At 37.7% G+C, this 27,203-nt stretch overlaps 1 protein-coding gene and 1 long non-coding RNA gene across 7 annotated transcripts; one reads left to right on the forward strand and one right to left on the reverse strand.

Annotated features, from left to right (window-relative positions):
* Positions 1-3,955: 3,955 nt before the first annotated feature.
* On the reverse strand, positions 3,956-19,997 carry LOC141349673 (uncharacterized). 2 transcript variants are annotated; one of them, XR_012357620.1, is made up of 3 exons: positions 19,906-19,997; positions 18,089-18,169; positions 3,956-5,169 (listed from the first exon to the last, which is right to left on the reverse strand). It is a non-coding gene; the product is annotated as an uncharacterized lncRNA (long non-coding RNA). The 2 variants fall into 2 exon arrangements; XR_012357619.1 differs by lacking the exon at positions 3,956-5,169 and adding an exon at positions 17,137-17,603 and having other exon boundaries at positions 17,886-18,169.
* onecut1 (one cut homeobox 1) lies at positions 7,584-23,760 on the forward strand. 5 transcript variants are annotated; one of them, XM_055175076.2, is made up of 3 exons: positions 7,584-7,968; positions 11,761-14,671; positions 18,577-23,760. In XM_055175076.2, exons 2-3 carry the CDS (start codon positions 13,582-13,584, stop codon positions 18,861-18,863), a joined length of 1,377 nt encoding a protein of 458 aa, XP_055031051.1. In that variant the 5' UTR covers positions 7,584-7,968; positions 11,761-13,581; the 3' UTR covers positions 18,864-23,760. The 5 variants fall into 5 exon arrangements, with proteins under 5 accessions (XP_055031051.1, XP_055031050.1, XP_055031049.1 ...); XM_055175075.2 differs by having other exon boundaries at positions 11,764-14,671; XM_055175074.2 differs by having other exon boundaries at positions 11,820-14,671.
* Positions 23,761-27,203: the final 3,443 nt, after the last annotated feature.

Consider the following 27,203-nt stretch of genomic DNA (forward strand, 5'->3'; position numbering starts at 1 on the left):
AAACCGCCCCTATATTATTGTTCGATATCTCTATTTTTGTTAGTTAGACCGAACGACCATGAAGTAATAATACCTTGCATTTATTCTTAAGTTTTAAAGTTGTAAGTTTCTATTAAGAACTTCAAAAAGAAGTGTCAAGGATTTTTTGTGTAATACAATATGACATGATGAACATACACTGTAAAATGTAAAAGTTGTAAAAGTTTAAAAATTCCTTCATTTGGTAACACCTAAAAAAATAAGTTGTTTCAACTTATATGTTTAAGTGGAAAACACTTTAAGTGAAAACATTATGTTAAAGAAACTTTATTAAAAGGTATTACCAATTTAAGTAATTTTTTGATCCAAAAAGTTGATCCAACTTTTTACTGTGTACCTTGCCATGTCATAAAAATGTAAAATGTCCCTTTATAAAATGTCTTACTGACGTTTAATTGTACAGTGTCAATGTTACAGTTTAATTATATTATTAAGCACTAAACTATATAAAGAAACAACATGCTTACTTCAGGGTTATGGTTGGGTTTAGGGTTAGTTGCATGCAATTATGCTTATAAAACGGCTAGTTTCAATCCTTGATTCTGATTGGTCAATAGGTGTGCTTTATTCACAATAAAACACTGCTATGACCGCTTCACCCAACGGTTCTATTTAGCAACACTCTTAGCAACACATAAACATATAATGAGACAAAGTCTGAGAACAGTTTGTTGTTTTTATTTGAGCTTTCATGTTGTTGTTCGCAGTCAGGGACTATTTTTTCTAGCGGAAGGAATGCTTTTATTGATTTAACTTCATGAAAGTTGCACTAATATTTTTTTTTACTTTAATATTGTGTGGTAACCGTTTTATAAAAGCAATAAGGTACTCGAGGCAAGTGCTGTATCGTGAATAAGTAACGGCTGAAGGGGTTGCAGGCACTCCGCTTCGCGTCGTGCCTAACAACGCCCTTCAGCCGTTACTTATTCACGATACAGCACAGCCTCTCGTACCTTATTGCTTACATAATTAACTGTTATGACTGAAGTAAGTACATGTAATGTGTACCAAAGACACTGAAAAATAAAGTGTTAACAATTTTCCTTGAATATTTTTAAAGATAGACACAAGGTTATGGTCTAAATGCTTCTTCACACCAAAGACAATAATGTTAACTGTAAAGTTTTAAAACATCTATCTAAATCTAGAAGAATAACTGAGGCCTTACAATAACTATAATGATAAAAATACAAAAATTTGATATAGTTAGGATCACATTCACAAATTTTACAGTCTTGATAGTCCTCCAAACAAATGTCAGTATATGAAACCTGGCTGCTAGAGGTTTATCTACTTGATAGGTTTGCGCTGTGCTTTTTTGTAGATTTCACCCCCAACTAAGTTAAACACAAAATGACATGTTGGTTAATAGGTGGGGTTAAGAGTTAAAAAGAAGCTCTATCAAACTTTCAACCGCAAATACATTGTTTGGCATTACCAACATCACACTAGTGAACAGTTATAATAGAGAGCTCTATATTTATTTTACTAAGATACATTTATTGTGTGTGCTCAATTACAGTTTGAAAAACTTTTAGACGGATAACTGATTGATCAAGACACACAGAGTAACCAACCTGGGATGTGTTTCTTGTACACTGATGTAACTGTCTGCTTAACTACCATAGTACGATGCATGGTAACTTTGTTGTTGAACCAATATCGTTCGAACGACGGAGATGGTTGATGACATCACGTACATGTTGGAGTAATAACATCTAGTAATAATCCATTTAAGATCGATTTAAAGGGGACATATCATGAAAATCTGACATTTTGCATGATTAAGTGCAATAATTGTGCTTCTATGAACCTAGAAAATATGAAAAAGATTAACCCAGTAATTTAGTTTGGTAAACCATTCTCTGCAAACATGTGAAAAAATAGGTAATTGAAATTTATCTCCCCTTGTGATGTAAGAAGGGGATAAAACTGCCCCTTAAGCTGCACCATCCAACCATGCCACTGCCATTTACTGCACAGATCAGCTCATTTGCATTTAAAAGGGCACAATGTCCACTTTAATGTCAGATTTTTGCTGTAAATATCAAACATGGCACCTAACGACTACATTTCTCCTATTTTTGCTTTTAAGTGTTATTCTTTATTTCATCGCAGTTCATTCTGGAGTGTCCCCAAAAGCAGTGCTTTAAATTTCTTGACAAGTTAAAATACATTTGAATTTATAAATATTTGGAGTGATTGATATTTAACATACTGCTTGCTTATTTTACACAAGACTGTGCTCTGTATAAGTTCGCATATCAGACTAAAACAAAACTATGCTTCTAACCACCACACATGTGTTTGCGAATGTTCATTGAAACAACGTTTTGGAAAACATATTAAAGATTTGCACACACAAGTGCTGCATACAAAGTTCTAGTCTGTGGATTTCAGCCGAGTCAGATTTTTCCCATGGCTGGAGCTGAGGTAAAGCATCCAGGAGAACTCTCTGGAAAAGTCAACACACTTTAAGAGGTGGAGCTAAGAGGTCACGACCCTGACTGCAACGTCACACAACATTGATAAGAGCTTATCATCACTTTAAAGGTGGTAGAGGAGAAGATTGGAGATGAAAAGAAAGGGAAAGACTGTGAGGTAACCTGCTTGTGTACACACACAAACACTAAACGGTCATTGTATGAGAATCTCTTGAGAACAGGAATGGTTCACCCAAAAATAAAAATTACCCCATACTTTACTCACCTTAATGCCATCCTAGGTCTTCATTTCTTCACCCCAAAACATTTCAAGTTATATTAAATAATATCTAAGCTCATTCTAACCTTGTAATGGCACTTGTTTGAAGGCCATGCATCATCAGATAAAGGAATCCGTGTTGATACATGTCTTCTGAAGTTAAACAATATGTTTGTGAGAGAAATGTTTTGTATTTCAAGTGTATTTATAGCTATCAATATGTCACATTTCATTGTAAACACAACTAGATCTAAAATGCCGGCATGCCGGCTCCATGTTGGTACATAAACATTGGTTCTTGCGAGTCTTATGACTGCATGCTAGCTGAAAGCAAAAACAATTAAGAGATTTTTTTAATAAAAATACTTTAAAGACACAATATTTATTAATTTATGTTACAAATTGTCCTACTATGCAGTCTGACCTTGATTTTACCAAGCAGGACGTCACAACATCACATCAACATTGTTTGTATTAGGAGAAGGTTTAGAGTCAATATTTAAGCTAAGAAGTTATTATTATTAATGAACATATTATTTTTCCTACTAGTTTTGGAGGTAAGTTAGAGTAAAGGGTTTGGGTGGGTGTAGATTAGGAATATTTTCCCCCTACAGGAATTATGTTTTAGGAACAAATCTTACTTGTCAGAATCAAGGTGACCCTTTTTGCTAATAACAGACTATTTCAAGATTACATTTTAGAAATCTAGACTGTAAAGCATTGAAATGTTTGCACTTGAAAATTGTTCTTGAGTGCTGTTAGATCCGTAATTGTGTAATCGGACGACAGCACTGTTTTGGCAGAAAGACCAAGCACCACATGGTCAGTAAGAAATAGATGGGCCACTTTCACCCGCTCAGCATTTCAGTGTGTGTTTTGACTTTTTATTGGCCACGACATCATGATAGATCATCACAGAGGATTCACGCTGAGATTAATTTGTTCATTCTGGTACAGTTGCATCAGGTCTACAATAAATGATACTGCACTAACTAACAAATTGGTTGTTGGTCATTCCAGTGCTAAATACAATCTTCTCTGCAGAAGGAAATTTCTTCTCACCTTGTCAGAACTTCATTTACAATATATATACAAATGCTGCCAAAACTATCACAGAAACCTACCCCAACCAGCACAAACACTTTCTGAAACTCCAAAATCACCTTAAATCCTTACACTTATCTGAAAGTGCATTTAGAGACACATACAAACTTGCACAAACCAAATCAAACCTATTCTAAATCAAACTCGCTCATGTCAAACCTCTTGACTTTATCTTCAATTCAAACAGACTAACCTAAAATATATTCAATTCCATTCCAAATATATTTGAAATCTATCTGCCGGTGTACTGTAATGAATGCCACTGCTATACTACACACCAAAACACGCTCACCTATAACAAGCTGACTGGACTGTTTCACTTACCGTCAAACATATCTCTCTCAAAAGCATATTTCTCTCAAATTCAATTACCTGAACGGATATGTTGCATTGCAAGCATGTTGAAGAATCAGACCTGAAGGCAGCGTCAGATGGGCTTAGATCAGAACAGTGCAGTAAACAAACTCTGATGCTAACAGTCAAGTCTTGTTGTGCATTGGATTAGGACCAACTTTGAGTTTGAAACTCAGGTGGCTTGCTTGTTTTACTCGAATGCAGAGGTTTTGTGCTTTTTTCCTTCATTTAAAGGTGCTCCTTTTGAAAGATCTCAGCCGCCCGTGGTGGGGCTGATCCAAACACGATGGTCCACCTCGATATTTCACTGGACTGTAGACTGAATGCCCGCAGGCCGGTATGTGTGTATTGATCGGCTTTATCATCCCTTCTGGGGAAAATAACATCTCTGTGGCACAAAGACACACAAACTGTGTATGTGTGCCTCGGTCTCACAGAGGAACGTACATCTTTCTGTCTCAAAGCGATGCTGGAGCGACAGTATTCATGGATCTCATTATGCAGTTTTTGATCATTTATTCCACTTTAAATCTGTGATGATTATTTTAAATCTGGGAATAAATTATATCATATAATATTAAGCGTAATATAAAGCTAACAAAACATGTTTCTTTGTGAGAGTGGGAAAGTTTACCTCTCAGTAGTGTTTACCAGCCACTAGCTGTTTTAGTAATGCTTTAACCAACACATAGATTAGTCGAACAATGGAGAACAATGAGGACTGTGATAGCAGCATTTGCCCAGAGACACCTGTGGGCAGGGCAGAACATACACATAAATTCGAGGACGTGTGTAGCCGATGACAGATCCATCAGCGTCTGGTTTTCTCAGCAGTAAAGTTTCTGCATGCAGGCAAGCAGCCGAGTGATAATTTATCTCCGGGGCTTTGCAGGTAATTGTTTGGAAAGCTGATTTTCGGGCTTCTCTCGGCACGCAGGAATTCTTCTATTGTCAGAGTGCTCGGCCTTGCTATGAAAAGGGATGAAAAATGAAAAATGTCCTCGTTTGCCTTGTGGAAAGAATAGATTATTGCTCTTTTCCACAAAGTAGAAACTTTGAAGTGTTTTAATGACATTCTAGTCCACAGAGAGAATCAAATAGCTCAGATGTTGCCAGTCACATCTCACCTTTATCTTGGATGTTTTCCTTATAATATTTGATGGAAATTAAAAATGCACAAATATGACACATGTTGACATACAAAAAAAAAATGAAAATGGACCATACAGCTAAGATTATTTGGCATTGGTAGGATTACAGCAAAATTGCTGTCTATTTAATTTAATTGCTATCTAATTAATTGTGATTATGTTTATAATTTTTCCTAGCTGTGTGTGTCATCTGTACAAACATATATGTGTGATAATATCTCTCACACATTACACACAGCTTACAGCAGTGTCTGAAATACCAGCATCCCTAAAGAAGGTTATGCTCAATACAGATCTATACACATCGCTTGTGTCAATTTCTAAAAATGGCAGTCAGATGGCTTTGAAAGCTTTCAGACACTGTTACCATCCATGCACCATACTTAATCTCCCAAGACGTTGCGTTTTTAAAATGTAAACAAAAACACTGTCTGCACTGCTAATGCATATATCAATAAGTCAGATATAGTGTATGTCTATCTACTACATCTATCTATGATCTGACTCTTTGTATGTTGCATCTTCATTTTTATCATTTTAATTTCAGTAATAATTGTAGTCACAAATTCTTTTGAAAACATCATTGTGAGACCAATGCCTGTACGGCTGGACTGAGCTGCTAAATTAAGTCTCCATACAGCGCAGGCACCGAGCTGCCTCCTGTTAATTAAATATTAATGATGAAAGATTATCATGGCCAAAGCCTGATTTATCAACAAGCTCTGGTCTGCTCGGAAACCGCATTGTGGTACAGATACAGCACTGGTATTTGCTCCGTGCCCAAATCTGAATAATTCAGATCCTGCTCTGTTTGCCTGTGTATGTGTGTGTGTTATGAATTTACCATAAAGCCACATTTGGATGCTACCACGGCAATTCTCAGTCCCTACATGAATTGTAATTCAAACATGGCTGTAGGGGTTTGTGAATGAGTTTACATGGCGTGCTTTTGAAGCAAAACATTTAGAATGTGATCATCAGCACTAAAATAAGGTGAAACGAGCACCCAGATCCTATGGAGTGACCATTGGTTGCCATTTGAACCTTGAGTCAGTGACCCTTGACCCGCCATCCTGAAACCCATATCAATGGCAGATGGTCTGTAACTCCAAGATGAAGCTCAAATACATGTAACAGTTCAATGTTAGGTTGGTCTCTCTGTGATCCTTATCCTGGAGCTACTGTAACATCCCCACCCCTAAAAGTACAATAAGGTCGTGCTAAAAAAATACAAGGAAATGTGAGGAAAATTTTTTACAAATATTACTGAATGCATTCAGATATATACATGTGACTTAATACAGATGTGTGAGACATATATAGTTAACTATGATATTTGTTGCATTTAGCTACAATTTCAAATTTAATAATTATATACATGTATTATTGGATTTTAGTGCAAGCTAATTTTTTAAGTCTTACGTGTAATTAAACACCCATATTTCGCCTGGTAAAAAGCTGGTTATAGGCAGATGAACATTATATGTAGTGGGTGAAATCTGAATTGATCACACGGTGTTGATTACATTGGGCAGATGAATGCTAAAGGAACACGGACCATATGCGTTCATCAGCGACCATATAAATTATTTAAAAATAAATATCGATAGATAAATGGCTTTGTTAAAAGAAACACATTAAGTTTATTGCATATAGTTATTGCAAATAATTATATTTTATCGAGCTAACTGCACTTGCTGTCTTTCATATAGAAAAACTAAAGAAATATACATTATTCTATAGAGGACATACACTCTTAAAAATTAAGGTGCTTCACGATGCCACAGACGAACCTTTTTTGTCTAGATGGTTCTTTAAAGCATCTTTAACATAAGGACATTTCTGTTTGATAAAAGGTTCCTAAAGGTTCTACAGATTATAAAATGTATAAATACATTTTTCTTTAAAAAAACCTTTCTTCTATGAAGCACCTTTTAAGCACCTTTATTTTTAAGAGTGTAGTTCAATGTTTTGCAGTATTCATGCAGTGTTTTAAAATAATAATATTATATTATAATAGCCTTTTTATTTAATGTCATATTGAATTCATATTTTTTAAATCTTCTGCTGTTGTCATATTTTATAACAAATTGAATCGTTTTAAATAACGTTTTCCGGCATCTCTAAATGATCAATATGTTGATAAAAAAAAATGTGGACATAGAACCGAGTATTATTATGTGTATAAAACATTTTCACAGTCTAATGTTTATGGAGAAAGCGCTTGCCGTGTGTATGTGAGGGAGAGACGCGAGTGCGCAGATCACAGATCGAACATTTCGATTGTTACTGAAATAATTTGCATACTGATTCTCTTTCAGCTCGCGCCGGATCCATAAGCGCTCGCTCGGCTATTCAAATGCACGCGCATCTTTAAATGCACGGATAAGGCAGAATAAAGAGCATTGCAACGAGTCAACAACGCCGACAGATACGGAGTTTTTGCCCGTGGATGCTGTGATTTGATCGAGGAAATGAAGGAAAGCGATTATCCAGCTGAAAGAGACGCTCGGGATGGACGCACGAAGCGCTTAGCCAACGGAACGTAGCGAACAAACTGTCCGTCAAATGATTAGTGCAAAGTGAAAAACTGTGGACAACCGATAAAAACTTACAGGTACATGTTTGTGCACGGTTTGGCATTGATGATGTCTTTGGCGATGGAAGTGAAATCCTGTTTTAAAGACCGCTTCGTGTAAGCATGGAAAGTGTGTATGTGTGTGTGCCCGCGCGCGCGCGTGTGTGTGTGTGTGCGTGTCGGTGTATTCTTGTGCGTGTGTGTGTGGACAAGAATCTCTGTGTGATGACTATATATGTTGTTTTGGATACTAGATGCGGTGACATTTGGCGTCCTGCACACTTTACTGATCTTAAAGACTGGTGTTTAAAACATGTCCATGTTTACCACTGCCGCAGTGAAGTAAATGATGCGCTATATCACACTTCCCACGCAATATATTCAGAATAATCCGTGTAAAATCGTGCATCCATCAGTTACAGAATCCATGCACATCTTACTGTGGGGTGTGTCTGGACTGTGGCACATATCTGTGTTTGCAGATGAGCGTGGTTCGAGGGTTCGTGTTTCACTGCCTCATTATAATTGGATCAGAAACAGCCTTTAAAAATATCTGCCGCGTCGGGTCACTAAATGTCACCTGTTATCCTTATTAATTATGATAATCAGGTTAAGGCTCGTGTGTTTATGTATCTGAATGGATTCGGGTCTGTCTGTGCACACCCATTTTACAAAGCACTGCAATCAGAGTTCTTACATTTTCTGTAAGTTTCAGCAAGTAATTTAGAGAGATAAGCAAGAAAAAGGAGAATGGTCGTTCTGTTTGCTTTAAAGAATGGCCAGTCAAATGTAAAATGCATTGGACTATTTGATGTATGTATTGATAAACCATAAATATACTTCCTGATATTTATTTAATATTTAGTTGAAACATAATGTAGAGTAGAATGACCATCCGCAAATGTAAGTTTTTCTTACAAACTATGGCACTCTTCTATGAATGTGATAGCATGGCATTAACATAATATATAATATATGTGTGTGCTCCTATAGTGTTTTCACACTTACCCCTGCTAAACAAGAGCAGCTAATACACTTCTGTTGTTTAAAGTATAGCTAATTATATTAACACTACTTTTTTAAATAAAACTTTTTATGAATATAATATTACGTGTTATCTAAAATGGAAAGCAACTAACACATAACAATAAAACATAATTTCTGGAGGTTGTACTGGATTATTATTTTTTAGCAATGCCATACAAGTGGAGAGTGTCGTGATAGTTTGGAATAAATTGGTTGTGGACATTCACAAGATTACAGTTGAAAATAATTACTTTAATTTATAGACTGTCTATTTATTTAGGGGTCAACAACACATCAGTCCAGATGTGGTCCTTAAAACTACAACAACATCAGGTGTTTTCGGCAAATGCGGCTTTTATAAAACATTGTCTTACCTTTGTTTTTATACATTATTATATTTAACTTTGTAATGCGTTTTATTTTACACAACCTTTGCTGGTCTAGTCCAGAAAAAAATTGATCAAATTATAACCATTCATTTATGCAACACATCAACTTCCTTTATTATTAGAAAAACACGGCTAGATCTGAAAAACATTTTTCAGAAGTCGATTTATTGATTCCACACGTGTAGAAATTGAAAATATTGTTGAATCAAAATAGGCCAGCTGAATTTATTAGTGCTTGTTGGACACATTAGTTTCGAATGAGCTTCAACTGATCCTGTTAAATCAATCAATTAACACTTCCAGTTACTTATTTCATCCAAAGTGTTGCTGTAATTGTATCTTTTCACTCTACTTTCAATTGAAAGAAATTGATCCGCTAATGTAATCTAGAATCGATTGTTGCATATTTCAATCACCCCCTTTCCTGAAAGCATTGAGACCGGTGAATCTTACAGATAACAATAATCCATATTTCAAAAAGAAATATCTCAGAGGCCTTATTTTAAGGCTTGCGTCTTAGATATTAAATTGTTTCCCCTTTGCCGTTTAATGTGTGAAGGCTCATCCATTAGTGGACACTCATAGTACATAAATAAATCATTGTTGAATTGATATACTGTAATTATAAATCAAAAGAATTAATATAAGCCCCTGGAGAATTATGTTCGTAAAAGTTTCTTGTCTTTTAAATTTAATACCGCGCTGTTCAAAAGTTTTGCATATATATTTCACACAAAACAAGTTATAATTAATACACTGATAATTACTAATAATAATAATAATAATAAGAAGAAGAAATATGACAATATGAAAATCACTTTATAATTTGTAAGAATATCTAAGACAAATATACGATTTAAAAGCACATTTTAATTATAAACCAAAGTTTTTGTGTGCCTGTCAGTACAACTTACAGTGGACAAGTCTTTCTGCATAATTAAAAAAGAAAATAATTTATTGCGCAATATAGAAGAAACATATTTCAACAATCAAACAACGATTTAAATCTTTACGTCAACCACGTTTATATGTTTATCAAAAACAGTAATATTTACAAATATGTATTTATAAATAAGCACTAACCTGTCTAGTTAATGTTTGGTTCTGAATCGATCGGCGCTGCAGTTTAGTGACATTACAGTGCTCAGGTTTGCCTTTGATTCATATTTAAAGTAGAAGAGCTTTAAAACTCTTCTCCACATATAAAAAACACAGGCGCCCAATTAACGATTTGAGGAAAAGTTCAGGGCAGAAGTCTTTAAATAATTGAATATTCTTTGTGAGTGAGTGCACCTACCCCATTAAGAAATGTTAAACGAAGAGTATTTTTTATAATCGATATTTTCGTCATTGGCACTCCCTTCTCTGTCTCATCTATGTTCCTTTAAATCAGCTTATGACATAACTCGTAGTAACATTTAAACTTGCTTTGAGAATTCTAAAAACATATTTTATTTATTTTTATCATATTTTATTTTTATGTTATTTAAAAAAAATAGTTTCTTCTATTTTACAGACATCTAATATATTATAGATTTTTTTTATTTAATATTTTAAATGACAATTTTTAATTTAACTGAATATTTGTTACAAAAATCAATTCCACATAAGATTTTAAATTTAATAAACAGTAGGAAAATTATTCATATTGATATGAAAAATGTTTGCATGTAATAATTTTGTGAGATTGATTTCTCATATTTATGTGCGTTTCTCTTATGTCAATATTCTTGTCACCGATCATGTATACAGTTAAAAGGCATGTAAATTCAGGTTTTAGAGGCTAAAAGACAAATATAGGTGTAGGCCTCAACAGAAAGACCCTCCATAAACCCCCACACATGCACACCCGCGCGCACACACACCGCTGGGCACGTCACGGAGACACGAGTGCGAATGAAAAATATCGACCACTATGAGAATGTGCGCAGATGTGGCTTGCTGCTAAATTTCGTGCTTGAATACGATCTTTTTCATCAAATTAATGGTCGATGGTGATAATGCAAAGCCTGCACTGTACGGCTTGCCCTTTTGTTTATGTGAAAAAAATGATAGCGTGTGTTAAAATGTTTGTTACCACTACTGTAAATCACTGTAAATATGTTTCTTTTATTTTTAAATAATAATGTATTTTTTATAATAGGCTATTTCATATAAAACAGTTTTTTCTCCTCTGAATAGACTTCTGACTATACGAATTATTATACTTTACCTTTCAATACAAGCCTTAATAAATATTGTAATAATAATTATAAATAGTACGAGTATGTCTTGTCAAATCTTCATTAACGATCTGAGTTGACTTCTAATTTGTCGCAATTTAACTGATTCATTCTTTTCATTGTTCTTCTTAACTCGTTAATCTTTGTGGTATTGTTCTTGACCCTGACAGATGTATGTGTGTTTTGTCACTAAGCAGGTCCATAAGAATCAAGAAAAAGTCTGAAAAAGTTAATCTGTCGCTCTCCCTCGCAGCTGTTAGCTTCAGGAGTCTTGAAGCGTCACCTTTGACATGTCCCCAACGAGCGCGAGCGGGGCCCAAAAGCAGGGGCCCCTCAGGACTGACCGCTGCAAGCTGTCACCCCACCCGGGCTTGGACGCTTTCGCCGGGATCTTAACTGTCCAGTTATCTCATTCTCTCGCTTGAATGCATATGAAACTGACTTCTGGAGTCGAATTTAACTAATAACAATGTGAAGTCGTGCAAGGTGATATCTCTGTGGGAGGGGTTTTTATAACTGTCCTGATATTATTTATGTAATGTATTTATGTAATGGCAACCCTCGTATTGTGATTTGCGTTGTTCTTAATTGTGCAATCCACACTTTTTAAATACATGTGCAACGCGATGCCATTAAATAACTTTTTTTTTTTTTGCGGTAGGCTATGTTTATAAAGAACCTTTAACATCAGTATAACATTTCTGTCTTACCAAAGCTTTGTAGTGGCAAGCAGGTTCTTAAAACTATAAAAAGGTAATGAGAAGTGGTTCTTTCAAGAACATGGGACTGAATGGTTGGGGAACCAAAAATGGGTTTAATTTAAATTTAATTTTACATTTAATTTTTGAGCACTTTAATTTTATAAGTGTATATTGTAAAGATTTTTGTGTATTTTTTGTGATTTGTTTTCAAACTTTTGTTTTGTAGTCCAATAGCTCCACAAAAAAGCTTTCGTCGATTTGATATGTTTTTCCTAAAAATAAACAGGGTTGCCCTGCTCATTTAGGTCCAGAATGAAGTTCACCCATGAAACGTAATGTGCTGTGTCATTATTCCGCCAGGCCACGGAAGCGGGACTCACTCCTGATGGCTTGGTTCGTTACTCTTAATAGCACAACAATAGAAACATCTGTCCAGCCTTTCTCTGCCTATTACCAGTCCGTCTGTGCCTGATCCCTCTAAAAGTCCAACTCTGCATGCTACAGGATGACTCACATTCGGCAATCTGTACTTTGGGATGTTTGGATTTTTTGTGTAAAAATAAAGTATATGTTATAATTAGTGTCTGATTTATTTAATTGCTTACATTTTGAAAATCACTATATAATATTTGCATGTATTGTATAGCCTATCTTTTTGCAGTCGTACCTGAATGTATGTAAACATTAATTTGAATGTTAAATATGCAGAGCCCTCAGGTAGACCCGGAAATATGTTTACTGCATCCATTAAGGAGGCTCTCTTAATAAATTGCCTTTATTTCATTTATATAGTCGTTTAGGATCGGACTTTATATTGTTCATCCAAATAATTAAAACACTTTTGTTGGTATTTTATGTATAATGGTTGATGTGAGGTTATAGGCTACTCAAGCTACAGTATATGCCCAGGAGGAGGTATTCCTGTTTAATAGAAATGGGGTGCAACTTCCTTAATAAGTGACGTCAGAGGGCTGGGAGCAGCGCGCATGCTCGGGAGTGTGGAGCGGCAGCCGCAGCACTGAGCAGCGAGCGAAACAACAGCAGACATGGCAAGAGATGGCGAGGGACGCGAGCACACTGACACCATGCACTGCTGAAGGAACGGGGGCCTTAACATTTCTTCACCGAGGCGGTCAGAAAAATTACAAAACTTTATAACACATACCAAAAAGAAAAGAAAAAATATAAAGGAAAGAAACAGTATTTAAGACAAAAGAGATATAAAAACCGGAACTTTTTTTCTGATGAGCGCACTTCTTTGGACACTGCTCCGCTATATCAGATAGATGATTTGTCCACTCGCTTGCACGTATAATGAACGCCCAGCTGTCTATGGAGAACATTGGCGATCTGCACGGAGTCAGCCATGAACCCAGCGCAGCGGATCTCATGACCGGAGACAGCTCTCATCACAGAAGCCATCGGAGCAGTCTGTCAGCCCATGCGCGCTCCATGGGTATGGCATCAATCCTGGACAGCGGCGACTATCATCACCACCGGCCCCCGGAGCACCCCGGGCTCGCCACCCACCTGCACCCGGCCATGGGCATGGCGTGCGAGGCTCCCCCCGGGATGAGCATGAGCAGCACCTACACAACTCTCACCCCGTTACAGCCCTTACCGCCGATCTCCACCGTCTCCGACAAATTCCCCCATCACCATCATCACCACCATCACCACCACCATCATCACCCGCACCAAAGGATTCCGGGCAACGTCAGCGGGAGCTTTACCTTGATGAGGGACGATAGGGGTCTGGCCCCGATGAACAATCTTTACTCTCCTTACCACAAGGATGTGACCAGCATGGGACAGAGCCTATCGCCCCTGTCTGGGTCTGGACTGAGCGGCATCCACAACTCCCAGCAAGGTCTGCCGCCTTACGCGCACCCCGGGGCCACCATGCCCGCCGAGAAGATGCTTACGCCCAACGGATTCGAGGCACACCACCCCGCGATGCTGGCTCGACACGGGGAGCAGCACATGAGCGCGTCCTCGGCGAGCATGGTACAGTTAAATGGCATCCATCACCACCCTCACGCCCATCTTAACGCCCAGGGCCACGGCCAGGTGCTGGGCTCCACACGGGAGCAGAACCACTCTTCCATGCCCGGATCGCAGCTCAACAACGGCAGCAATTCGGGTCAGATGGAAGAGGTCAATACCAAAGAAGTGGCCCAGAGGATCACGACGGAACTGAAAAGATACAGCATCCCGCAGGCTATCTTCGCGCAGAGGGTGCTGTGCCGCTCGCAGGGGACGCTTTCGGACCTGCTTCGGAACCCTAAACCGTGGAGCAAGCTCAAGTCCGGCCGAGAGACCTTTCGCAGGATGTGGAAATGGCTGCAGGAGCCTGAGTTTCAGAGAATGTCAGCGCTCAGGCTCGCAGGTGAGAGAACAATAGGTAATACACACTTCTTATCTTCTCATCCGTATCACACTCATTGCAGTTCTTCGCGCGCATCAATAAGTGGCCTATACATGAATCATTTTTGTGATGCTTTTTTGCATAAGGCTTCATAGTTTTTAATATTGTTATTCTAGTCCTGCCACTTCGTTGTACTTTGATACCTTCAAACTCAAGCGTGTGCGTAATATTGACCACCTGGGTAAAGTGATCCCTTAGATATAAATCGTTAGGAATGGGTTTGTTTTGGCCTGTTGTTTGTTTTGGACTATTTGACGAGCGTGTGAAGGTTGAATTACAACATCGTGAACATCGACCCAGGAAACATGGACCGACATAAATAGTTTGGGATCAGAAATGTATGCATGGGAAGCTATAGATACAGTCCCATTGTCTCCATGTGAAAATAAACGAGACTGGTCCACTGTCCAGTCGTCCATCCGTTTATGGTCATTGATCAACCTGTTTTAAGATATAACTGCATGTTATATTTACATGTGGACACACGTACTGCATGTGTGTTTTCGACTGATCTGCGCAAATACGCGCAAAATGGTGTGTGTGTGCGCGCACTGCTGAAATGGGCTTTGAAAGCGTGTCGCAGTGTGTTTTGGTTTGCAGAAAAGGAACATGTTTTTCTTCTGTCTTATAGTCGGATCTTTTTATCCATTGTCTAGCTCAACTGGCGTGCTCGCTGTGAAGCTTTTCTTAATTAACTGATTGGGCCTCCATTAATTCGCCTCATGAGAATTACAATCAATTGGGTGGCTTTGGGGGCCACTGATCCGTTCAGAGCCAGTAGCGAAAACAGACAAGAGCATCTCCAATAGTGTTTGCAGCACTCATCGTATATTCCATATACAAGAGTAAAAACTGTATTTATGCATGAAAGAAAAAAACAATTGTGAAATAAATGTTGCACTTTACTGTTGATGGATTTAAATTAGAAGGTTTATGACGATATCAGTGATCTCTGTGTGTGTGTCATTTTAGATGTCTGGGCTTATGCATTACTCATTATTTCAATTGCTTTTCTTTTTTCTTCAGTAGATTTAGATTGTATTATGATCAGTGTATAATGCGTAATGCAGTAAGGTTTGGCTGAATTTGTTCGTTTGGTTTTGACTGAGATTTAGCTTGCAAGCCTTGTTATGGGTTTTTGCATCGCGTTTTTGTATTCTGTATAGTAAAGGCCTTCCAACGTTTGAATCAGAACATTTTATTTACAGAATGTACAGAATACATTTTGCTTTCTCATTCACTTATTGTATTTTAAGATTTATTTAATACAAATATTTTCATGTTTGAAAAAAAAAGGGAAGTTGCGTTCTTTTTTTATTTTTTCGAGTTATTATTATTATAAATATAATTATTATTATTTTTATTGAACTGATGTTTTGCTTTTTGTAATATGTCAGTTACATTCATTTTCTTTTGATTTAGTGAGTCTATTTTCTAATTCCGTGAAATTATATTGGAATGAGTGAATGTGATGTATATTATTGATTAAGTACACGTGGCTGAGGGTATGTGATCGGCCTACAGAGAGGTAAATATAGAATTGGTATATTGATTATTCAAATGCGGTTCCCTTCTCCTTTTCCTTAGTAATGTAAGACAGTAGACCACTCAGCAGTATTTCACTTTACAGCTCTTTTACACATAACAGTCTCATGATTTTAATACTGGTGATTTTCTCGATTAAGTCTTTTTGTATTTTGCCTGAACTGTGATTCTCATATTTTAACGTTGTGTAACGTTATAATATTTGCTTGTGCTAAAAACTTTATTTAAATAATTTTTAGACATTATTTTGAAAAACACGGAAGTAATCTTTGTCTTGTTTTATTATGACACGTAACATTATTTGACCCGATTTATTATAAGTAAGTATGATATTGGGTTAAATAGATTATTATTATTATTATTATCATCATTATTATTGAATTAAGGCAACAAAAAAAAAAAAAAAATCAAAGAAACCCTACAATTGGCAGAAAAACAATTTTTAGGTCTAACTTATAACTGACTTAACCAAATATAACTATTCATATTATCCAAAAAAAATTGATCCTGCACTGTTATATTTTCTTGTTTAATATACGATTAGATAACGTACATTTAAATATAACGAAATTAAATATATTTTCATATTTCGGTTTGCATGCAGGCTAACACGAACTACTACTAATCTGTTCATGTTATTACGCTGTATGATATGTGTTATGTTTACTATTGGGGTGTAAAGCACCGTGTTTATTAATTGCTATTTTAGCCTGATCGTAAGATTTGTTACGTCTTAATGTGATGCTGGAGCCACTTTGTGAAATAAGTGACCGTGGACGCGCCCTCGTATTCGCGCTTATCTGGCGCCTGACTAATGATTTGCAGACAAACAGTATCTGTGATGATCAACTGTGTTGAAGGATAAAAAGTTCGCAGTTATTTCCCTGGGAATCTGAATGAGTCTCGTCACAGCGGCCTTGTGTATGGACACCGTTTTGATTTATGGCACCTGATAGCGAGCTCATTTGCTTTTGTTAATATTTACCCAACGTTTTGAAACTGTCCCCGTGAATAGTTTTGTTGTTTTTTACACATCTATATTGGCTCAAAATTGATACAAAAAGAAACACGTTTAGGCTACAAAACATTAATATAGTGTGATAAAAAATACTTTACAAGGTTAAGATATTTGTAAGCATAAATGGCAAATGTAAATATATACACACAATTGCATATGCAGTTTTATTTATATAAAATTATGTTTAGTCATACATTTTAATATTATTGAATTAATTATGGTCTACAAAATGCTGGGTTATTTTTCAACCTTGCGCTGGGTCAGCAAGGAACAAACCCAACCCTCTGGGTTATACTCCAACCTTAGGCTGGGTTGTTTAAACCCAAAATGCTGGGTTGTTTTACACTCTAAAAACAAACGGTGCTATAAAGCACCAAAAGTGGTTCTTAGCTCGTAATCATAGAAGAACAGTTTTTAGTGCCATATAGCACCGGTGAAGCACCGGTGTAGAACCAAATAGGGGCCATATAGCACCACATATGGTTCTACATAGCACTATATGGTTCTACACAGGTGCTTCACTGGTGCTTCACCGGTGCTATATGGCACTAAAAACGGTTCTTCTATGATTACGAGCAAAGAACCACTTTTGGTGCTATATAGCACCGTTTGTTTTTAGAGTGTAACCCATTGTTGGGTCAAACATAAACATTTTCAGGGTTAATTTAACCAAACTGCTCGGTTCGTGCCTTAAATAAAAGTGTAATTAATATAATAATGCATGTAATATGCAAATTGAATGAGACATAGAAATGCAGAAATGTTATTTAAATATTAACAACGTGTAGGTTCATGGAAACACACTAGTGCTGATGCATTTAAGTAAATACCTTGCTGGACAGGGGTCGCGCCACATTTGTTAAGCTCGTCGCGCCACCTTGTGGTCTCCTCTGTAACAGTTACGCCGTCCACTAAAAAGCAAACAGAAAGAAAACGTTGTAGCCTAATGTTTGTAGGAACGCGAGTATTTAAATATATATGTTTAATAAATTGATATTTGTTTTCGTTTATTTACAGACACTATGTGATCTGATTGGCTGCATGTGATTATGGCTGAATCAGTACCATGGACAGTTCCTTCACAAGCATTGTCGCTGCCTTTGTTTTGGTTAGCTTTGTTTTGTTAAATGAGAGAAAGAGACAATTGTCGTGAAGAACCATATTTTTTATTTGCGTAGACATGTTTATTTTTAAAAGCAAAAATCTCGAAATAAATGGGCCTGCTCCAGAATGCACCATACTCATGTTTCATATTTGTCTGGCAAAGATTTATGAGTTTAATGTCTGACTCTTGCATGTCAATCTTTTGTTGTTTCAGCGTGCAAGAGAAAGGAGCTGGAGCACGGTAAAGGCGAGCGGGGGAGCGTCTCCAAGAAGCCCCGGTTGGTCTTCACCGACGTCCAGCGTCGGACTTTACATGCAATATTCAAAGAGAACAAGCGCCCGTCCAAAGAGTTACAAATCACCATCTCTCAGCAGCTGGGTCTGGAGCTCGCGACCGTCAGCAACTTCTTCATGAACGCGCGTCGGCGGAGCCTCGATAAGTGGCTGGACGACGGCAGCTCGAACCCGGTCAACTCCTCAAGCACTTGTACCAAAGCATGATGGAGAAAAAAACAAACAAACTTCGGTGGAAAAGCTTTAAACAAAGAACACTTACAAAGAGACAATTTTAGACAGCGTTTTGCCCTTAAAACTTGTACAAAAACGATATTTATAATATCCAAAGAGAAAACACCAAAGACTCCTTTGACCCGCATTTAGGACTTTGTTGGTCCGTGTCTGACATACTGCAAAAAAAAAAGAAAAAAAAAGAAGTTACACTCCAATCACTGGTCGTGCCCATCTCAACACACCTCCCCCTGTGTCTCTTTTAACGTGATACATTCACGGACTTATTCCTCGTCAACAATTGACATTTGTCTCAAACGTGGAATGATTTGTTGTTATTTACGCCGATGTCAGATCCCGTGACGTCACTGAGGCGGGTCTCAAGACCTGACGTCACACGCTCACCTGTGCGTTTGTAGACATCCCTTAAAGTCAATAGGCCCTGAATGCGTAAATATGATTAGCTGGTGTGAAATCTTGACACGGGTTGCCCTCAGGATAGTGCTTTCTTCCTATTTGTTAGAAAAGTAACCCCGAGAATACATATGCACTTGCCATCTTGACTCAATCACAGATGGTAGAACCAAAGAAACATGTGTATTTTTAAATCAGGCCAAACTTTTTAGCCTGCCCCCTTGAATCGTGTGTCTCAGTGTGGTGTAATCTGGTAACGTGGATACTAGGTACTACATTTACATATCATTTTAACCCAATCACCGGTCAGATATGCCTTTGTGTGTACGCACCCCCGCCACATCCTAATCCTGCCTCAGTCCATTCTTGTGATTATTTCAGGGAGAGATTTTGCTAGCTTTAACCTGCCTTTTAAATCTATGTTTAAAATACTTCAATGCCAGTGGCTAAAAACCAAAGATAAACAGCACCTGTCACCCTTTCATATTCATATCCATCAGTTCAACAAATCGTTATTTTTATGGGTGAATAATGTTTTTGCGTATTTATTGCTTTGTCTGGAGCAAATGTGCATGCATGCTTTAGCCATGCGTCCTCCCTCCAAAAATCTCTTGATGCCTACCTGATGTCAGCCGTTTGCAGAGCCACAGAGACAGGTGTGATTCCTCTCAGGACGTTTATTTCAGTGCCATTGTTATTTTCATTTCATGTTAATGCACAAAAACAGTTCAGATGACTGGTCACTTCTTAAAATGTCATCATTCATTTCTCATTGAGGTCATTTCTGGTTAAAAGCCTGTTTGCAAGCCTAATGCATCATTTTCACGACATCAGGGGGCCGAACCCAAAACCAAGTTTGAGAAAAGGGAGCGCATTCTATGCATTTCACAACTAGGAAGAAAGCATTATAGAGTTTGTGATCCAGATGCATTCAGACTAAGATATCCGGCCCTGTTGTCTCGTGTGGTGTGGTTTAGCTTTAACATATATTTGGTATTTACGACTATTAAGTCATCGAAGCATACCTATATAAAAGAGCGCTGCTTCCTCGTGTAGATTAAAAGAAAAAAAGTGACAAAACACGTTAAGACCTGCTGATATTTATAGTGTGAACCAAAGATGCTACCTCAGTCCGTTTCCATTCGTGATTTCTATCAAAGTAATGATACCAAAGAATACCAAAGATTTGTTCTCTTTGCACGGCCTAAATGAATGATAAGGTGGATGAATAGATGATGCTGTTTTCCAGCCCTCCTTTCCTTCGCTCTCTCTCTCCCTCCCTCCCTCTTTTTTGCTCGCATAACAGCGCCCTCGGCAGACATGTGTTAAACTCACAGGACGAGTGCCTTGCTTGAACCAAAGTGTTAAACCGCCGTTAACCTCTCGACTCCCACCTTTTAACTCTCGGAATACCTCAGCCTGTGGAAAGGCCACTGACAAAGAAACAAAGAGGAATATTTCTTCTCTCTCACCGTGGTGCTTTTGCCAGTGCAACCATGCAACGAAAACATACCAAAGGAATTTCTCTTGCTTTCTCCGACTCTTTTGCTGACAAACCAAAGCTCCCGCCCACCTCCCTTTTAAAGCAACACTAAAGAACTCTGGCTCTTTGCTCCCCCTACAGGTTAGAAGCGTAATTGTTCATTACCACTGTCGTAAATACTGCAGCATAGCTGGCTCTGATTGGGTTGTAGGTCTGCCGTAAAGCAAGTTTTTGTAGTTTTCACTCGAACTACAGGACCACTACCCGACGGTTGGAAACTTCTTTAGTGCGGTTTTGGCCGATAGAGGGCTGCAAAGCGAATGTGAAAGTGCCATTCACCCTGTTTTGAGTGGATGAACCACTTAAACTTTTTTGGAAACGTTATTTTAAGGTAAAAAAAACTCTTTGGTGTTGCTTTAAGCGCCGCTTGCCCCGCCCCCTCGCCACGTCACACGTGGGTGTGTCCACCGATTAGGCCGTGCACGTCAATATCTGAATACCTCATAGTAATAAATTTTCACAGTTCTGTTGTATAGAGAGTTTATGTGATTAAGGCAAAACCGAACTAGTTACTAGGTACTACTTAAAAGAAGCTTTGAGTATTTATTTTGACGGCTTGTTCAGTTTTGCTCACCAAAGGCGAGTTTCTGTGATATCAGACTGGAACTTGCAGGAAGGACAAGAGAAGCTTATTTTTTATTAAAGCCTTGTGTTATTCCGATACTTCGAGGATGTTCGACTATTCTTTTTTACAGGGTAAAACCAACTGCTGTGATACTGTGTCTCTATGTTTCTTCTACTAGCGTGTTGTGATTTCTGTTTATTTAATTGCATTTTGTATGGCTTAATCTCTGTTTTAATTTATGTATTTGTAGAAAATATAGATTTGTACATAGTAGGTTTTTGGAGAAAACGAAACAAAAACGAAACAAAAATGGACATTCACTTTTTATGTTACAGCCTTATGTCTGAAGTGTAGATATATGGATCAATTTCCATTCCTCTTTGTTTGTATGTTAGCTGGCACTTTGGCCCATGTACAAAAGCACTGCCAGAGATCTGAATGGTTCGCCCACAGAGACCCAGAGGACTGACCTCTCTCTGTTGCGTCGCAGGCGGTGTGTGTTGTTTTTTCTTTTCTTTTTTATTTAAATGTTCTGAATGATTTCTTCTTTGTATTTCAAATCGTTGTTTTATGGGTATTGCTGCACATCCAAAGATTTTTAAACAAAACAAAAAGTGTGTGGGGGGAGGTTTGGTGGTACTAGAGAAAGTAGTGTAATTTTTCAAAAGCACTGGCGTTTGTGAGGTCATTTGCTGTCTGCACGGGTATGAACCAGTAGTGGGCGTAGTGGGACAACGACGTAGACAGGCTTGGTTGAATTGATCGGGGCATTTCCTGCTAAATGGTACAATCGGGACACGGGGCTTCAAGTCCTGATCACTTTGCTGTGTAGTTTGGGTAGTGGGTGGAGCCTAGTAGGCAGCAGGTCTGCCGTGGGCGGGGCCACATCCCCGGGTTGGTTTTTAATTGATGTGGCGCTGTCTAGTTCCATCTGACAGTTTTGGTGCGAACGTGTATGCTGACAATGAGCAAAGTCTAATAAATCTGTAATAAAAACTGGAATTGGTGTGTGCATGTATGGGGAGGCCAAAAGTCTTCTGGTGAAAGGTGATGTGTGGACCTTCTGCACAAATAGTGGCACCAAATGGAATTGTGAAAAACAACGACGGATTTTCCCATATATTCCCATATTCAAAGTGCTATCCGTTAGCATTAGATGTATGTGACCGCGACACCTTTGTTGATCTTTATGATATAGTTATGACCCTCAGATTCGTATAAACACAGATTATAACATCCCAAGCACAGACAAACAGATTGCAATTTAGTTTGGTGCCACGACGATTGCACACCATTGACTTTTGGGTGCCTGTGTTTGTCCTTTTCGAACAAGGATACCAAAGAATGGAAAGAAGAAAGCAGCATTATGTCTCTTACATAAGCAGGATCAAACATAAAGCCCACAATAGCAGAGCTGTTCATCTCACTATGCTGTACAATCAGATTAGTTCAAGGTTTGCTGACTGAGGGCTTCCTGTATGTCCCGTTAAGCGCCTCTAGTGTTGGTTTTCTCTACCCAAAACCTCTCCTATACCACAGAGTCAGAGATACAGAACTGTTCATTCATATGGTCAAGTCTAGGTCAAGTGGCACGCAACACACAGCCCTTCTCTTTCCAAACCTAAGCTCCGCCCCAATCCCACCCTTAACCCCGCCCCTAATGTAGTGTCTAGCTTAGATAGCTCGATATATGTGAATGTTGGGATTGCTCTAATCATTAATTCCTATCCCAGTTGGTTGTCGTGGAAAAGGAGTTCCCGTTTGATAGAAGGCTTGGCTCTGCGTGCCGTATAATACTGAGAGCGCCTAAGACAATCAGCTGGAAAACAAAATCATGTTTTCATTTTTTGATATTTATTTTTTGTAGGTCCAAGAGGGACCACTTCCAGCGATGATTATTATAAGGAAGGATGATTAAGGTTTTGATAAACTGAAAAATAAACTTGCTGACATTTTCTTTTGCTAAACTATAGTGCTTGTTTCCATTTCGAATCTTGTACGAAGCTAATTCTGTTTTGACACTTTTCTTTCTTCTCTCTCGGCCTGTTTTCTCTGTATGTTGTGTCTGTTTCAGTGGAGGAATGCAGTAGGTATTACTCTCAGGTTGTAATGCGTCATGCTCTTTTTTTTCTTCTTCTTTCCTATCGAACTGTTTGTTTATTTTCCTTTTTCTTCTTTCCTGTTAGCTACTGTTCTCTATGCCGTGCAATATCATCTTCTGTGTTTGCTAAGCAAGAAAAAAGAAAAAAAGATGCAAGTAATGATGTCACCATGCTTTTTTCAGTGTTAAAATGTTTCAGCATTTCTGTAGTCACAAAAATGTAGAAAATAAAAAGGTTGGGTTTTCCAGCACATCACAACCAGACTTCTTGACGTCTTTGTCTTTCGTTCTTTTTAGCATTTTTGTGATATTAAACGTGATTGTAAAGGTTTAAGGCAGCAGGGTTTGAGTCAATTATTTGTTGGATAGAATAACTCAATAGGATGTTCACATATTTAACTTATTTCCTTTGAATCAGAGTTAGTTATCCGAATGGCACATTATTATTATTTATATAAATATATTTTAGGCTATTTATTGTTCTTGTAGTGAGTTTCAGAAAAGTCAGATCTAAGGTAGTTTGCAAGCTACAAGTTGGCCATTACTGTTTGTACAGCAGTCTGTGTGTTTTTGTGTGTAAACCGAAAACCGAAGCTGCTACTTCACATTCAAGCAATGTCATTATTACTGTAAGTATGAGATTTTGACTTGTAAAATGCATTCATGTAATATGTCCATGTACTATTTTTATGCAGATTTAGGCATACACATGGCATTTTCCAAACACATAGCAATTTCAGACCACACCATTCTTACAACTACATAATCAGTTGTAAGTGATATAATATTGTTAATGATGGCTGGAAGTGAAAAAAACCTTATATTCAGGTGTGCATAATTATACGCAGGTTTTCTTTTACAGGTAAAATGGGCCATAAAAGGTTTAAAAAGAAGAGAGAGAAAAAAGATATTAACAGCAAAGATTTTGAAATAAAAGAAGTGAAATAAATAAAAAGATAAAAAGTTGTAAAATCATTAGGAATCCTTTCATTTCCAGTTTTCCAGAACTGCAACCTACCTGGAGTCTCCAGAAGTATAAGGGCCGTTTCTCAATACCAAGTACGCCAAGTTTGGACTTGCGTCCTTCGTAGTTCGGACTTGCAAGTTCAGACTCGGAAGAACGAACCCCCGAGGACGGGAGGACGCGAGTCCGGTTATATTGCAAATGGAACAGCAGAGTACTTGAGGTTGTCAGTCAGTCTAACCAATATGTGCAGTCCTGGCTATTCTTATTTTAAAGGGGACATTCCACAAGACGTTTTTAAGATATTAAATAAATCTTTGATGTCCCCAGAGTACATATGTGAAGTTTTAGCTCAAAATACCATATAGGTAATTTATTGTGGCATGTTAAAATGCAAAAATGCACCGTTTTTGTGTGTATCCCTTTAAATCCAAATGAGCTGCTCAGGTGGGCGGAGTCTCAAGCGCACGCGCTGTAGTCAAGACAGAGCATCAAGAGGGAGATTCTCTAACAAAAGAAGTTAGTAAGAGATGTTCAGCATTATATATTTGAACAAGTTTAAAAAGTCAATCATCTGTTTTATGCATACTAAATACATGTTTATCAGCAGATGGGGAACATTGTGGAATAAAAATAAAGACTTTTAGGTCTCATGCTGCCAGTGTTTTAAACCAGAGCTTTGAACCAGAATTGTTTCCCAATTGGCTCGTTCCGAACAGAAACAATATTTTAACGTTTCCAGTTTTCGGTTCAACCCTAAAATAAAGGGGTTTTTACGACGCGTCATCAGAGCATTAGTCGCCATATTGGAGGCACTCCGCATTACAACAGAGCACAGGCACTGAAGTATATCCCGAACGTCATCTGGGAAAATGGTTAATTATTGCCGTGTTTGAGGTTGTACCATTAGGACAGTTTGAGAAAAACATTTGGAATATTTTCGACTTCCAAAAGTTATTAAAAACCAGGGAAAGGAATGCAAGAAATGATCAGAGGAGGCGCTTGTGGTTGGCAAAGCTCAGGAAAAAGAGTAATATTGTATTAGAAATATGATTGATGTACATAAAGTATAAAACAAGTATGCTTCTACTTGTTGTGCTTTATTTAAAGAGTATTTAATATGTACTTTTTAAAAGTATATTTTTAGTGTATGCACAAAATGTACTTAAACACAACTAAAATTTGCGCTGCAATGCCTTAATGTCAGTGTGCTTAATTGCTCATAACAAAGTTTCTATTGTTATGATAATAATATTTTTAATAGTAAATGGTAAAAACAATTATTGCTTTTATTGTTTTACTGTGTGCTTGTTTTACTGTAAAGCACTTTGGTAGGACACTGGCTATTTTAAATTTGCTATATAAATAAAGCTGACATTGACATATGGGCTCGGCATGAAAACCAGGTAGTTTACTATATCGGGACATGCAACTGAAGAAAGAATCGCCTGGTCGTCAAGGATACAATGAAGAGGGAGCTAACTCTTAAGAATCTGCACTGCCTATAAATTGTAATTTCTCGAAATATCGTGCCTTTTCTTGTGGTCCAAGTCTTTTCCTATATACCTTTGTGTCTTGGACGTGTTTTCTGTTGTTTAGACATGTCTACATTCACTTAAAGTATCCAAAGCGCACAATAATCCATTGTACTCCGTTCAGTTTTTTACACCGAGTGCCTCCACCATAGAGACAGAGGGCAGCGCGTCATAACCTGAAAACCACGCCCACCGGGGGAAAGCAATCCAACCGTCTCCATTGACTTTGTATTGCAAGAGGCCGCCTCCTTGTCATTTCTGGCTTATAACAAAACTGAATAATGAACCCAGCCTTTAAAGAGAATAAAGTGGATCGCCGACTACGTTTCCCCCTATTGGACGCAGTTTTAATAGGAGTAATATGAAAAGTTGCCTGTTTCCATTTCTGTGTCTAAACGCTCGTTTTTTGAAGTCGACAGCTTATAAAAACGTTTTTTGTTTTTTTTTGGCGTGTTAGATGTACACCTTGTCACACAGCAGCTTTTAGGTTTTATTCTGTTTTTAAGTTTAATCTGTAAATAAGTTTTTATAAGCTGTCGACCCCCAAAAACGAGCGTTTAAAGACACAAAAATGGATACAGGCAACTTTTCATAGTACTTCTATTAGTAGAACTGCGTCCACTAGGGGGAAACGTAGTCGGCGATCCACTTTATTCTCTTTAAAGGCTGGGTTTTACGGCTCGACAGCTTATAAAAAGTTATTTCTGGGTTCTTTGGTTTGTTAGCTGTACATATTGTCACACAGCAGCTTTTAGGCATTATTCAGTTTTGCTGACGCTGACCACCTGTTGATTCCCCAGAACTCATAACCAAAAGTAAATTTTAATTTAGGTGCTATCTTTACTAACTGTCCACAGATTTGAAGTTTTTTCATATATATATTCTCGACTAAACAGCTCTAAAAACTACATTTTATGACACAGAAAGAGTATATTTCGAATATTGTGCAAGTTTTAAGCTTTACTGCCATTGATGCGAAATGCATTCTGGGAAACTTGGATGTCAGAAGTCCGCACAAGTCACCTTCTTATGCATCCTCGATAAAATGGACAGATCAAGAACACATCCGGGGGGGGGGGGATATTATGTGAACTTGGTTTGATGCAAACTTGGATTTGGAACAGTACTTGGGCCGTGACTGATGATGTTTTAAAAGTCCACAAGAACACAAGTACAGACAAGAACGCATATTGAGAAACGCCCGTTGTCTCA

Source organism: Misgurnus anguillicaudatus, chromosome 15 (genome assembly GCF_027580225.2).
Source record: "Misgurnus anguillicaudatus chromosome 15, ASM2758022v2, whole genome shotgun sequence".
In the NCBI taxonomy this organism is placed as follows: domain Eukaryota; kingdom Metazoa; phylum Chordata; class Actinopteri; order Cypriniformes; family Cobitidae; genus Misgurnus; species Misgurnus anguillicaudatus.

What these genes read in the sequence shown, in the direction of transcription:
- onecut1 (XM_055175076.2), top strand. Translation starts at nt 13,582, where the DNA reads ATGAACGCCCAGCTGTCTATGGAGAACATTGGCGATCTGCACGGAGTC. An exon ending in CGCAGGTGAGAGAACAATAG is followed by an intron (nt 14,672 to 18,576) that starts GTAATACACACT and finishes TTGTTGTTTCAG; the next exon opens with CGTGCAAGAGAAAGGAGCTG.